Here is a 14912-nt window from a genome sequence, read left to right as displayed (position 1 = left end):
TGAACTTCGTGTTGATGTGTTTGGGGCTGTGTAGGGATGGGTGGAGGAAGGGGAAAGAGAGGATGGGGTATAAGTCTGAAATTGTGTGCATCGAGGAATGCTGCTGTAAATTTCGTTGTGCGTGCACAATGACAATAAAATGCTTATGCTTTTTCGGCTCTCCATTTTAATTGCTATTTTATAATGTTCCGCTTTTAATAGTTCGCGATCTTGGTGGTTATAAATTTTGGAAATAAACACTGAGCTACAGAGGTATTGCCAGGATTCCAATATATACATGAGACACTTGCAAGGCTAGGTAAGTCTCAAAAATCTACCAGTAGAACTTGAATTAGGGAGCAGAAAAATACATCGAAGGCTATTAAGATAATGAAGGAAAGATTTATTTCATTTGTAACCAAATGTCAACATTCTAGGAGGATACAAACATTTTAGGTGAAAGGGGTCAGTGCAATAAATGAAAGATGATTCTAAATTCTTAGGAAAAGACAATTAGATGAGGCACAAGTTACATTCATTAGTTTCAGGTTTCACAGGAATGTCCTCTTGCAAGAGGGATGCCCATTTCAATCCACAAACAGCAGTGGACATAATTTTCAGAGCAATGCTGATTTCAGAGCTAGTGGGATTTTTCGTTTCTTTTTTCAGTTCAATCTCCTTACATCTACACAAGGAAAAAATTACTATTAAATCATTCACATGTACTCTTCAATCCTGCAAAATTAAAGTTACTTACGCTAATTTAAAGTCAGTGTTTAAGCACTTGTTCAAAGTTTCCTCTGGAGAAAAGGATGCTTATAAAATCATTACAGAGCGCCAGATTTAAAGCGCACAGACACCGGCAAATAAAAGATTATTTATTTGCCTTGTTTCTGTAAAGGAGACAGTATTGCTTTCCCCAGTAATGAAGCCAGTCTAAACATGTAGCCAAATGAAAAGGAAACAATGTCATAGAGTACAGAGGTAGAAGAATAGATCTTCAATCTGCAGGTGAGGGACTGTATTTTTTAAAATTATCATTGGCATAAAAGCTTCCCTATAGAAAGCTGGCATAGCCAAGGCAAAATAAGGCTAGGGCCTCAGTGGCAAGATGTTGCTTGCAACGAGTTTTTGCCCAATATGGAAGTATGCCGCCTAAAATAGTACAGTAGAACCTATCACCCCAGCATTGGACCACCTCAGTTTGCTGAACCTATAAACCAGTCCTGTTTCTTTATTCTCCTGAGCATTGTTAAGCGAAAAAAAAGCTTAAACAATATTCCAATCACATAACCAGCCCATGAAAAGTTATCCAGTCACATACTTCATCCCTCTCATTCACTGTGAACCAACAAGGTAACTGTTGTTCAAAACCAACATTCACAATGACCAAACTTTGATGTTTTATAGACTTCTAACGTTTGAAAAAAACACAATGATGGTTAAAAAAAATGCCAATAATAAACTCTCAACTGTAACCACCTGTCTGCCTCCTTTAGATGCCAAACATTTCATTTTTTAAAAATCTAAAATATTCACACATTCTATTTCACTCTTCCCAAGAATGAGTTCCCAGTAATAATATAATACACAGGAAGTAATGTGGGTACATGGTCCACCAACCGTCACCCACAGAATGCAGTTGTATGCAAATAAATATTATTAGAGTTGCCAACTATTTTACCAACCTCTGCTTGCTGTACACAACAGTGTCTTCATCTGCCAACATTAGCAGGTGGTTATATTTTACTCCATACCAGGAAAAGCTTCTTCAACTAGATTCCCTGCCTCAAACAAGGAGCTTGGCTGTGCGCATATATACCACAAGTCTCGGTGTTGGGTATGTCCCCTTTAACTATTTGAACATACCCTAGAAAGTTTGGAAAACACTACAAATCAGACACTCTTCTAAGAATCAATTTGCGTCACTTTACAATTGGTGCAGTTAGGATTTTGATTTAAAAAAACCCAAACATTCAGCAGTTCTATTTGGCCTAGTTCCTCTTCCAAAACCACATAAGATTTCTCTGGCTCCTGACATTATTTCAGAATTACAATATCGGGTAGAGTTGCCAGATTGGAGATCCACCTGGATCTCTTGAGATATGAGGCAGCCACAGTTCACACTACACATTCTGCCTCACTCACTCCAGTCCTTTTGTCCAATCCTTTCCTCGGCCCATGATCTACCTCTCGGTAGCGGACTGTTCTTCCCAACTCCCAGTGCTTTTTAAAAAAAACCCCAGGCTCCAATTCTGGAAATCCTCAGGGGCAGTGGGACGTGAGGGGAAGATTAATCTCCACTTACCAAGGTGCATCTTCTGCTCTAGAAACACACACCCCCTCCAGTTTTACATACAGATGAGGCAGGTCTGCTGCTGTCCCATTTGGTAAGGTCCTTGTAACCTCTGCCACCCTCACCCCCGGATGATTGCTGTTCTAAAAGCACACGGGGCTCAGATCCTTAAGAGACTGGAATCATTACTCGTATGATTATGAAGACTTCCCTCCCATTCTGCCATAAACTGGGTTTTGCTTGTAAAGACCCATTCAGAACTATAATGGATAGATTGCTCTTCTTCCTGGCTCACGGTTTTCTACCCAATTTTCAATTTTAAGGCCTTGATTTGCCATTTAAGACACACAGATAGGCACCTTGGGCCAGAACCAATTGTGCTCTTCTATTTCCCGACGGCAGGCTGAGAGAAATGATTCTAGAAATCTTTTCAGATGGGAATTTCAGGAACAAAAAAAAAAAAATGGGTGGCAGGGGATCTGCGAACGAACCCTATGGAATGTACAAGGCGAGCTCTGTGCTTCAGAAGCCCAGTACCAGGTTCTTACCTAGCGCACCCCCATTCAACATGCCACCCGTCCATGCACGCATGCTTCATCCTACACATGGAAGAATTACACATGGCACCTTTCAGCTCCTCTATGGACACCCTCGCTAGCAAGGTCAAGAAAAGCACAGGCCGATCGGCTTCATTTCCTCCAGACGTGAATGAGTCTCCTACCACGTCACATGGGCCTCTGTGGCCATCTTGTGCCTGGTGGGAGCAGGGAGCCAAGCGTCACTTTTGGGTAGTGGGCCTCTCCTGGGTCGTGGACGTATTTGCCACTGACCCTGGATCTCTGCCCTGGGTACCCATATGACGCGTGTAGCAGTAGCCTACACAGGAGAGGGCTGCAAAAAATGAAAGATCATCAAACACCATGAAACTATAAAACATTGCCGGCAGGGGGCTGAGTTTACAACAGTTTTCAGCAAATTGTGCTCTAGAAGTCCAACGGTAAAAGCACGATTCCCATCTGGCTCGTGAAAGTGGAACACGCTCCCGCACAAATCACACTTAACTTTCAATTTACTAACACCTTCTCTGGTTTCAGTGCTTTACAGAACCATTCACTCCTCTTCACAGCAAGGGCAAAAAAAGTCATCTTCTTGTGCGATCAGCCATCATCGTGTGCACTGAAATTCTCAAATTAAAAACCAAAACAAAACCATCAGCTTGACAATACATCTTGACATGCCGAAAAGGGTAATTTTAAAAAGGAATGTCCAAAGGGGGGAAAAAAGAGTTAGGAACGGGCAGGATCCTGTCCTCCAATTATCCTCCCTGCTGACGTGAAAGCAGATTCTCCGTGGAATCGGGAGAGAGTGCTTGAAAACCCGGGAAGCCAGATGTCCCCCAAATGTCCCGATTTGTGCTGCAACTAAAATTTAATTTTAAAAAGGAGGAAGGACAGGTGAGCAAAGAATAAGTGCAAGCACCAAGTGTCTTTTCACGGTGCCTGCCAAACCTCCAGATAGAATAGCAGACGTCTGGTCAAATGGCCGATGCAGTCATGTCAGTTCTAACCAGGGGGAAGGGTTCCTGCCATGGATTCAACCATCCATTCAGGATAGACAGCTCTTGACTGAGAAGGCTCCTCTTCCTTAGGCCAAGTTTAATTGAGCTCCTCAAAGGGCACGATGTCACTGGGCAGGCTCCCATTCATCTCTGGGGCAGTCTCGACGCCCAAGTAGCCCAGAAGTATATCACTGCGGCGCCGGGAGAGCTGGAGGATGTCTTCGGCAAGTAACTGTACTGATGTGTATCTCACAATGTCCAGGTCAAACATGTCTTTCAAATATTGCAGGATCTGTTGCTGGAGTTTGGGAAAAAGGGAAATTACAAAGAAGGAAAGGTGACTTATCAATGCCATACCAGGGCTCAACTGCACCCAGGGGGCATGACCTTACGGGAGCCAGTGGGGGGAGGGAGCCAGGCAGCGTGCAGCTGAGCCACACGCCGTTTTGTCACGGGGGGGGGGGCGCAAAATGGTGTGCACCTGGGGACATGGGATACCCCATGTCCCCATTAGCGGTACGCCACTGTGACGTATAGCCTGTTTCTTATCTATCTTTTAATTGCATGGAACAAGTCCGTTGAAAGAATACAATCTGGTTTCCTCTATAAAATACTCGGATGACCACACTCTGTACCATATGCTGTACTATGCTTAGAAACTGGCCAAAACCTACTTGAACCAATAGCATGGCTGAATACATTCAAGTATTGGATCAAATTATGTTTTAACTCTGATGTGCGCAGTTTAATATACACTGCGCGCCCAGACCTATTTGCCTCCGAATGGTATCTATCTTTTAATATCATTACTTTCAACACCATTATTAAAATGCACACAGCTGTTTGTCAGAAAATTATCATACAGAGGCATAATAAAACAATAACATCAATATTATCTGTGCTCCTCCCCAAACCAAAGACATCACACATCTATACATTCCCCAACTTGCAAACATATTAAGCTGAAATCAGATGGCTGGCCCTCTAGCTCAGCACTACGCACTCCAACGGGCAGTTGCTCCTCACGGCAGGTAGGGCAGCGTAAGATGATTTAATTAGAAAACGCTGGAGATTGGACCCCGTGCATGAAAGCCCATCTATACTGGATGCATTACTTCTTTCTTACATACCCATCTAGCTCAATTGTGCCTAGTCAGACAAAATGCTGTCCAAGGTCTTGGGTACAGACAAGTCTTTCTGAATACTTGCTATCAAAAATATTTTGCTTCGAAATGGCAGGTACTGAACTCAGAACCGACATGCAAAGCATGTGCCAGGTCTCTCCATTTCAGTTAACGTTGGCATCAGGAGCAGCAGTGGCGTAGGAGGTTAAGAGCTCTTGTATCTAATCTGGAGGAACCAGGTTTGATTCCCAGCTCTGCCGCCTGAGCTGTGGAGGCTTATCGGGGGAATTCAGATTAGCCTATACATCCCACATACGCCAGCTGGGTGACCTTGGGCTAGTCACAGCTTCTCGGAGCTCTCTCAGCCCCACCTACCTCACAGGGTGTTTGTTGTGAGGGGGGAAGGGCAAGGAGATTGTAAGCCCCTTTGAGTCTCCTGCAGGAGAGAAAGGGGGGATATAAATCCAAACTCCTCTTCTTCATCATCTATACAACATGTCAGTCTTCAGCAACCCACACTTTGATGCACTACCGCCAGCCAGCATGGTTTTAATGCTATGGAGGGAAGTATTGCTTTTCAGATATGAGATTTAAGTTACTTTAAAAAATCACTAAAAACAAGCGAACCATAAATACTGTAGTGTGACATCTCCAAAATATCTTTAAAGTGGCCCCGAAAATAAAAGGCTTACCTTGAAAAAGCTGCAGACTTCTGACAGATGTTCCTTTGGCCCCAGAAAGCCAAAAGCGAGTACAGGACTGACGTGCTCCGATACGGAGTAGAAATGAGAGATGAAGCCATCTGGAGCCTGCCAGGGGGAAAGCAAGGAACGGCTCAGATTAATTTCTGCCCATTCAAACCGGAGCACAAACCAGCTTCCTCAGGGTCATGGGCAGCCAGATGAGGTTCGACTTCTCCTGTTAAAATTCACCTTGGCTACATTTGCACCAACATGAGCCATGATTTGTCAGTGAACAGCCAGTTCCAGAAATACGTACACTTCTCACCCCGTTCGCATTCCCTGCCCCACATGAACTATGTTTCAGTGATCAGGTTAACTGTGGTTAATGCCAGTTCATCTGCACACTAGATACCAACCAAGGTTTTCAGGCAACCCGGTTAGCCACAGCCAGGGCTTGTCTCCCCGGACACTCAGTTCATCGGAGGCTAATCTCCTGGAGATCCCTGGCCCTTCAGAGATACGTCTGGCCTCAACCAGGGCCAAGGCTTTCCCTATGTTGGCCCCCACTTGGTGGAATGCTTGACCATCTGCCATCAGGACCCTGCATGAAAGAATTCCTACCTATTTGCCTCCGAATGGTATCAACTTCTTAAATCAAAAATCCACTCTCTAGGTTTAATACTTGAAGATCTCTGTATGCTGTCACTCAGAGAGATTCTGCAAACCTTAAAAAGCAGAATTCTAGAACAGGAATACCATATCTTGTTGGGCCAAGCAAATAAATCATGCTCACCCCTTTCTGTCGGATTAGTACCAGAACAGGGGCACACAGCCAAATATCTTGAACTATTAACTGAACCCCAACAGAGATGGATTATTACAAGGGCCAGATGCAATACTTTTCCATCGGCCATTACAAAGGGTCACTACCTGTCTATCCCTCTCCAGGATCGGGTCTGTCCACACTGTAAAAATCAAGTGGAGACTCTTGCTCACATTATACTTGACTGTCCGAGATATGTGGGTTTTAGGAATTTCTCTCCTGGGTGGGTCTTAGACAAATCTGAAAGAGACTCTGACAACTCTGTTGTGGAGCTTTTGTTAAATAACACAGAGGCCATGCTCTTGGAAAAAGTAGCAAAATTTCTTTTACAAGTGACAGAACTTTCTAAGTAACGTCCAATGCTAGACACAGTTTATCTGTCTGTGTTTTGAATGTACTTTTGATTTGTACTTCAGAAATGTCTGTAATGCTCTGCAGCCTATTTTAATATGCCTAATAAAGGTTGTTGTATTGTATTATTGAAAGAATTCCTCAGGGTCTGTAAAACTGAGTTATTTCGACAGGCATATGGTTGAGGCCAGCTTTCTCCCATTCCCTCTCAGGCCGCCATCTGCATTATAGTACTGCTGGACTCTCCTAGGAGGGTGGGAGCATAAGAGGATATTGTTTCAGTTGCCTGTTTTTTAGATTGTGTGTATTAGTTGTTTAAACAGCTAGTAGTTAGCATTTCAGCTCGAATTGTAAAATTTTATTTTATACTATGTATTTTATACTGTGCATATTTTGTCTTTTCTGCTGTGAGCCGCTGTGAGCCGATCTGGAAGAGCGGCATATCAATCAAATAAATAATAACAACAAATAATAATGTAACTAAACCAAGAATGCTGACAAGGGAAGGGAGGATTCATTCTGGAGATGGCACACTGCCAGTCTGTGAACCAAGGTCTCTTTTGCACTGGATCTTCAGCAACACAAATGTTTTACATTCTTTTGCTCTCAGAATTTCCCTTTTTTACTTACCATTAGAAGCCGCCGCTTTGCTTTTAGAACAGACCAGCAAGCAGTTGCGAGGGCCTGGAAGGTAAAGAAATAATAATCCACCACTGATTTATGATGTGGCTCTTCCCAAAAAGGTATTATCCTGTATACAAGAAACGCAACCCTCTGGACTCACTATGTCTATTTGCATTAAATCCACACCCCTATCCTTCTATGGCAGGCACACTGAATTAGTGGGCACATAAATGGGGCAGGAATATTCTGGAAGAGGCATTTTTAAAAAAAACAAACAAGAAATTGCCCTTAAAATGGTCAATTCCACACTCCACTCCCAAATTTTTAGGCTATTTCCAGGCTGGCCAACCCTAACATGTATCCATTTTACAGATGGAGAACACTGATGCAGAGAGTCTTAGGCGACCCCTGTGAAAGGGTCGTTCGACCCCCAAAGGGGTCGTGACCCACAGGTTGAGAACCGCTGTTGTAGTCAAGCAGCAACATAAAATGTTCTCTAAATAAGTCAGCTTTGATATCCACTCTTTTTAAAAGATGGATACAGCATCACTGGCACCGCCTGCCTTCTGCAAGCCGGCTACCCAGTTGTAGGCACCTAAAGGCTGACACAATTCACACCACCTACTCTTTATCTATATTTTTAGCTCTATGTGCTCCCAGGCACTGATAAGCACGTGCCCTCCATTCACGAAGTTTTAATCTCTTACACCTTCACCTAAAGTATCTAAGGAAGGAAGCTCTGACTCTCAAAAGCTCACACCCTGAAAATCTTGTTTGTCCGAAAGCTGCTCCTGGATTTGAATGTAGCTGACCTTCAGCTAAAGGATCTCAGATAGCAGGAAAGGTCTAAACTTTGGACAATACAGCTCAACTATACTAAGCTAGACAAATAGTGCAGCCTGATGTAAGGAAACCTTATGTTCAGAGGCGGGATCCAGCAGGTTCTCACAGGTTCCCGATAATTATTTGTGTGTGCCGAGAGGGGGTTACTAATTGGTGATTTTGCCACGTGATGTTTGCCTTAGTTACGCCCCTCCTCTCAGCAGTAGCGCGCAGAACTTGAAGCAGTCTAGCAGGAGGTGCACCGGCGTGCGTGGCAGCCTGCGCCTGCGTGCATTCGTTTCCCGCCCAAGGACCGGCGCAGCGGCTGCGTCCTTGCCACAGCCCCACCCAGGAATGCCCCACCCCAGAATGCCCAGCCACACCCCCGTCGTGCCCCGCCCAGCCCCATTGGCGCTACACCACAGTTTGAATCCCACCACCATGGGAACCTGTTACTAAAATTTTTGGATCCCACCACTGCTTATGTTTCATGCTCTTCTGGGTTACCGTGAGGTAGTCCAGACCCTTATACATGGTGACTAATGGTAGAATTCCTGTTGGCATGCCAAAGTGTTTTATCACTGCTGTCCCCAGATGAGAAAGGTTCTCACAGGTTCTCAGCAAGGGCTTTCTCTGCCAGAGAAGTCTGCCTGCCAGCCAGTTTTCCAAGTAGACAGTATTGAATGGTCTGACTGTCATATCAGACAGATGGACAGAAACCCTTTATTGGCATATTTATTTATTTATTTATTTATAATCAATTTTATATACCGCCCCTCCCCCGAAGGGCTCTGGGCGGTGAACATCATAAAACCAAACCATCACATTAAAACCCAGTTAAAACAGCGAATAAAACAAATTTACAGCAGCGTCCAGCATAAAACTTCATACAATATAATAAACCCACCCTGGAAAAAACAAACCCAGAGAGCTGAGGCCCCATAGATTAAGGGCCCAGATGTAATGTAGTCGACCCACGCGGTCAGCGTAAGAACGAGACGAGACGCGGAGATAACATCTGGTAGAGATCGCCAGCAGCGGGAGACCGGAGGTCCGTGTTCCTAGCGAGTCTCTCGTCTGCCGGTTCCTGGCACCTTTTATTGTTACTCTATCGGGGGCGTGTAGGAGGGAGGACTGGGGGGGGAGTTCCGGGAGAGCGGGAGGCCGGGAGATCATCATGTGATGCATGATCTCATCTGGCTACGTATGGAGAGTGATGATGCGCGCCTGAGCCTAATCCTCACCTGGGGGCAAGACCATTGTCCCTGCGCCCGGTGACTGAGCCAGACAGTTCATGACCCGTGACTCATGGGGGGATGAGGAGTGGGGGTGCGATGCGACCGGCAAGGCCGCAGGTCCGTTGGCGTCCCAACGTTCTACTACGGCACTGCTGGGTCGGCGGTGCACTACTACATGTAAAAAGGGGAAAAGGAGGGCGCACATCAGCGGCCGGCCCCTCCAAACGCCCGGTGGAACAATACGGTCTTGCAGGCCCTGCGGAACTCTCCAAGAAACGTATCAGGCAACCATAATCAAGCCATAAACAAAACTAAGAACAAGTCATAACCACCAATTACAGAAAGGAAAAGCAAACAAGAATTTATGTTCCAGTCTTGTCTTGATGCAGCTTTATGGCATCTTGCAAAGATTTTGTTACTTTCTCATTTGTTTCAAGATTGGAATTGTTCAAGAGAAGGAACAACGTAGCAGAATCAGAAAGTTCTGTCCTATTTGCTAAAGTAGGACTTAGATACTTTGTTCGAATTTCCAAATGGAAAAGACAATAAAATAAAGCATGCTGTGGATAGTTCAAGGCAGCCCGCCTTACAGGGACAGCGCCTGTCTAATTACACTACATTTTGATATCTTCCATAGAGAATTTCAGATGGCATAACATTGAATCTGGCCAAAGAGAAAGCTCTACATTGGTTTGAATTTTGGAGATGGTAAAAATATATAGCGGTCTGGCCCGCATTAAGTAGTATCCCCAATCTCAGAGAGGAGCAAGCCTTATTGTATTAAGATTTTGTACTTCAATTTCCAAGAATCTGCATTTAATTTTACTGAAGGCCTCAGAGACTGAAAGATTAAAAAGAGAGTCAATGGGTATTCCAAGAGATCTAATTTTTCCCTCAACAACAGGAAGCCAATTTGAAATACTGAATTCTGACAACATTTGATAAATGAGGCTAAGACCATGGTGGCGAACCTATGGCACTCCAGATGTTAATGGACTACAATTCCCATCAGCCCCTGCCAGCATGGCCAATTGGCTGATGGGAATTGTAGTCCATTAACATCTGGAGTGCCACAGGTTCGCCACCACTGGGCTAAGAGAATCAGAATCATAATATATTCTCAGCCAGTACCTAATAGTTGTAAGCCATGCCTTTGATTCCAACAGACTCTGCCTGGTTTCCAAATACGGCACACATCTCAGCACCCCAACATTTTCCACAGGAATTTAGACTGAATTCGTTCCAGGGAATGGTTAAAAGCACTGATTCATAATGGAATTCCGTACAGTGATTGTGCACCTATTTTAGCATTTAAAAGTTTGAATGCAGCAAACACATATTGGTTTCCAGTATGAAAAAAGAAATGTGAAATGGCCAAGGTACTAGGCCAGTGGTGGTGAACCTATAGCACTCCAGATGTTAATGGACTACAATCCCCATCAGCCCGTGCCAGCATGGCCCATTGGCCATGCTGGCAGGAGCTGATGGGAATTGTAGTCCATTAACATCTGGAGTGCCATAGGTTCACCACCACGGTACTAGGCTTGGCCATGTTTATTGCTGACTTAGTTTCCTATTTTCTGTTCTCTCGCTGCATCCCTGCTTGAAAACGCTGGATTAAAAGTCAGCTAAGCTGTGCCGAGGGGCAAAGTGGCATACTGTTTCTTTGAAGCTATCAGAAAGCCAACGGTTGCGCAGGACCGCAAGCACAGAAGATGGCGGGTTCTCCAAGTCTTCAAAGGCATCCATGAGGATAAAGTCCAGCACAATGTCAAAGAAACTCATGCAGACTACCTATCGCAGGCAAAAGAGAGAGAGAAAGATGCCGTTACAGGCAAGAACTAACAGGACAGCAAGAAACATCTGAAAACAACTATGTTTTCTTCCAGTTGCTGGTGGTGCTGGCCATTATTGGCTAAAGCACTAAGCTAGGCTTCTTCACGACTCTTAAATTCTATACACTATTTGAAATCTACATCTCTCTGAACACTGGTTGTTACAGCATTTTAATGTTTTTTTAAAATGCAAAAATTGGCATCAATTTCACTATCAAGCCGGATTAAAGTACCACCCACAATTGCCAAGAAGTCTTATAAATCTATTTTGTCATATAATATATATGTCTGTAATCTATAAAATCGACAATATAAAATATAAATATAAAGTATAAATAAAAGAAACTCCTGCTTTCAAAGTGAACCGGAGTGCAACATTCATTAACATCCTCAGAAACAGTGCAAAAGCCATAGATCTAGATTCACTGCAAATTAAATGCTCTGGATTTACTGCAAATCAACCTATATGCCTGTAATGTTCCTCCAGGACAACATGTTGCAAATGGGCTCTGCCCAAAGAGAAAAGGTTGCACAAACCCCTCGTCCTTCCAGCTCCTTTTGAGTAGTCGGCCAAGTCTCTTGTCTCAGCGTGTAGCGCAGCATTTCATCATAGCTCTCCAGGAAACCCTTGGTGTTCTTGTGGGGAGATTCAGAAAACCAACAGAGAAAGATCAGTGGGTAAAGAAGGCACTTGCGTTGTGGCTATAAATATAGAGATTTAACGCTGTCAGGAGTTTCTTTTGGGCAAGTTGAACCTGCCCCATTTCATGTAAATGTACCCAGAAGGCTGTTCTAGAACAGGGGTAGGGAACCTGCGGCTCTCCAGATGTTCAGGAACCCATAATTCTTTAATCAGTTCTTACCAGCATGGCCAATTGGCCATGCTGACAGAGGCTGACGGGAATTGTAGTTCCTGAACATCTGGAGAGCCGCAGGTTCCCTACCCCTGTTCTAGAAGTACTCATTATCAAGTACAAAATCTAGGATGGTGTGGATTAACAGACCAGGTGATCGGGAGCAACAGCAGCAGAATGCCATTGCGTTCACATCCTACATGTGAGCTCCCAAAGGCACCTGGTGGGCCACCACGAGTAGCAGAGCTGGACTAGATGGACTTTGGTCTGATCCAGCTGGCTTGTTCTTATGTTCTTATTACTTAACTGGCCCCGTCTCCCAGCAGACCTTTGCCTCATTGGCCAGTGGATAGATGTCTTCTCGGGTTTCTACAAGAGACCCTCCTGGGCATCTCTAGGTCAACTGGCTCAGCTTTTTCCTTCTCCTCTCTGCTTGCCCATCTCTCCTTTCTCTCTCTCTCTCACCTACAGTCCTTGTACCCATCCTTACCTTCCTTTTAAATAGTCCCCGCCTCTCTGCCTTCTTGTTTGGAAAGGTTTAAGGCAGCAGGAAAATAGGAAAACCCAGCATGTGACAGATTGACTCTATAAAGAAAGTCACGGCCCTCAGTTTGCAAGACTGAACAAGACTGTTAAGTATAGAATGTTTTCGAGGTCAGTCATTCAGAGGGTCACCATGAGATGGCAGCGATTTGATAGCACTTGACACACACATCTGCCTTCTGTTTCCTGGTCCCGGCTTCTCTGGTATGCTGCCTGATGGTCCCACACTGCCATGCCCAATGCTAGCATCATGCCACCCCATCCACAGAACAGGCAGGAAAGTCACCCTGGGCCTAGCTACCTCTCTGTCACTCTAATAATAAGAAGGAAGAAGAAGAAGAGTTTCGATTTATATCCCCCCCTTCTCTCCTGTAAGGAGACTCAAAGGGGCTGGCAAACTCCTGTCCCCCCCCCACACACACACACACAACAAACACCCTGTGAGGTAGGTGGGGCTGAGAGAGCTCCATAGACTAGCCCAAGGTCACCCAGCTGGCGTGTGTTGGAGTGCACAGGCTAATCTGAATTCCCCAGATAAGCCTCCACAGCTCAGGCGGCAAAGCAGGGAATCAAACCCTCGTTCCTTGGTGATTGGTGGAACGAATCTTAATTTTAACCACTCACGCCACCGCCGTTCTGCACAGGAGGATATGAATGCGAGCCTCCTACCTTTTCAGCCTTGGTCATCAGTCCCAACACCATGTGTTTGCCAACCTCCCCAAAAAACGTCTGGTTGCTCTCAGTCTGAAGAAGTTCCTGTGAAGAGACCACCCAGTTCACAGTGAGGAAAAACCTCTTTTCGTGGAGAAGGAAGAAATGTTGGAGTAACTTGGAGAGGCCGTTGAAGATAATTCTGTCCAAAGAAAATCTAGCAGACAAACATTTCCAGGATGGGAAAACTCACCTGAAAAGCCTGTCTCACACAGTGGAGCTTTGCCAAGAAGTCCTGATTGCTGTAGCAGCCTAAAAGCTCTGTTCTAGAAAGAAAAAGACAATGGGTGTTACAAACTCCACCGTGACAGGCTTGCTAAATTGTTTGGGTTCTGTTTGAATATTCACTGAAGGCAGTGCTAGAAGGCTGACTTGTTTATTTATTTATTTATTATTAAACTTATATACTGCCCTCCCCCGAAGGGCTCAGGGCGGTTCACAACAGACAAACTACATCAGATTAATAATAAACAAACGCCGTACATTCAGTACTGGTGTCCATTAAAACAGCGTTCAATCATAATATAGCATTTCAAAAAAACAGCAGATGGTGCCCAACAACTAAAACTCCTCTAAGAGGGAAACAGCAGGGCCCCAGTTGTCGAGAAAAGGGCAGGGGCATTAGCGGCTGGCCTCCCCAAAAGCCTGGCGGAATAGCTCGGTCTTACAGGCCCTGCGGAACTCATTAAGGTCTTGCAGGGCCCGGACAGCTGGAGGAAGAGCATTCCACCAGGCAGGGGCCAGGGCTGTAAAAGCCCTGGCCCGGGTGGAAGCCAGCCGCATCATAGAGGGGCTAGGAACCACCAGCAAATTGGCCTCTGCCTAGTGCAGAGGCCGAGATGGGACATATAATAGATATGGGACATATAATAGATAAAATAATGAGGCGTAAAAGATAAGTATAGAAAACTGATAACTCCAGATCAGAGGCATAGCTGGGCCATACTTCGCCCGGTGCATGCTCTGTGTTTTCCGGCCCCCTCCGCAGTGCCCTGCCCCGCACACACTTACCTTAGTGAAGCAGTGTAGGCTGGAGAATCAGCCTGTTCCCTTCAGGTAGAAAACGGCCTGGTGGGAACTACATTTCCCATGAGACCTTGGGGCTCACAAGTATAGTTCCCACCGGGTCGTTTTCAGCTTGAAGGGAACAGGCTGATTCTCTAGCCTACACTGTTTCACTGTGGGGGAGCAGGGAGTGATTCCGCCTCAAGGCGCACGCCCAGTGCAACGTGCCCTCCACCATCCCCTGGTAGCTTCGCCTCTGCTCCAGCTACCAAGAGCTTGAGCCACGCTTGCCAACTCAGCAATTCGGGTGTGGCCTATAAGCACAATAATTAAGATGGCAGAGTGAATTATATTTCTGTGGACTCAGAGGGGGTAAATAGAAACAGGAGCTACACCATTTTTGAATGCTCTCCCAGGGGTGGGGGAGAAAGCAATGTCTTGCACATAAAGCCAAGCTTACCCTCTG

At 45.2% G+C, this 14912-nt stretch overlaps 1 protein-coding gene across 1 annotated transcript in view; it reads right to left on the bottom strand.

Moving 5' to 3' along the window:
* Positions 1-361: 361 nt before the first annotated feature.
* MIGA2 (mitoguardin 2) overlaps positions 362-14912 on the bottom strand; it is a 60216-nt gene continuing 45665 nt past the window's right edge. Inside the window, exons 7-14 of the mRNA XM_048512178.1 lie at positions 14388-14452; positions 13635-13707; positions 13400-13486; positions 11871-11969; positions 11158-11292; positions 7445-7498; positions 5650-5766; positions 362-4131 (exon numbers count right to left, since the gene is read on the bottom strand). Of these exons, the coding sequence (XP_048368135.1) occupies positions 3931-4131; positions 5650-5766; positions 7445-7498; positions 11158-11292; positions 11871-11969; positions 13400-13486; positions 13635-13707; positions 14388-14452 (831 nt within the window). The 3' untranslated portion in view covers positions 362-3930. The remainder of the gene's footprint in view (positions 4132-5649; positions 5767-7444; positions 7499-11157; positions 11293-11870; positions 11970-13399; positions 13487-13634; positions 13708-14387; positions 14453-14912) is intronic.

This window comes from Sphaerodactylus townsendi, linkage group LG12 (assembly GCF_021028975.2).
Source record: "Sphaerodactylus townsendi isolate TG3544 linkage group LG12, MPM_Stown_v2.3, whole genome shotgun sequence".
Classification (NCBI taxonomy): domain Eukaryota; kingdom Metazoa; phylum Chordata; class Lepidosauria; order Squamata; family Sphaerodactylidae; genus Sphaerodactylus; species Sphaerodactylus townsendi.
Note: the sequence above shows the minus strand (reverse complement) of the source record. Positions and strands in the feature narration are given on the sequence as shown.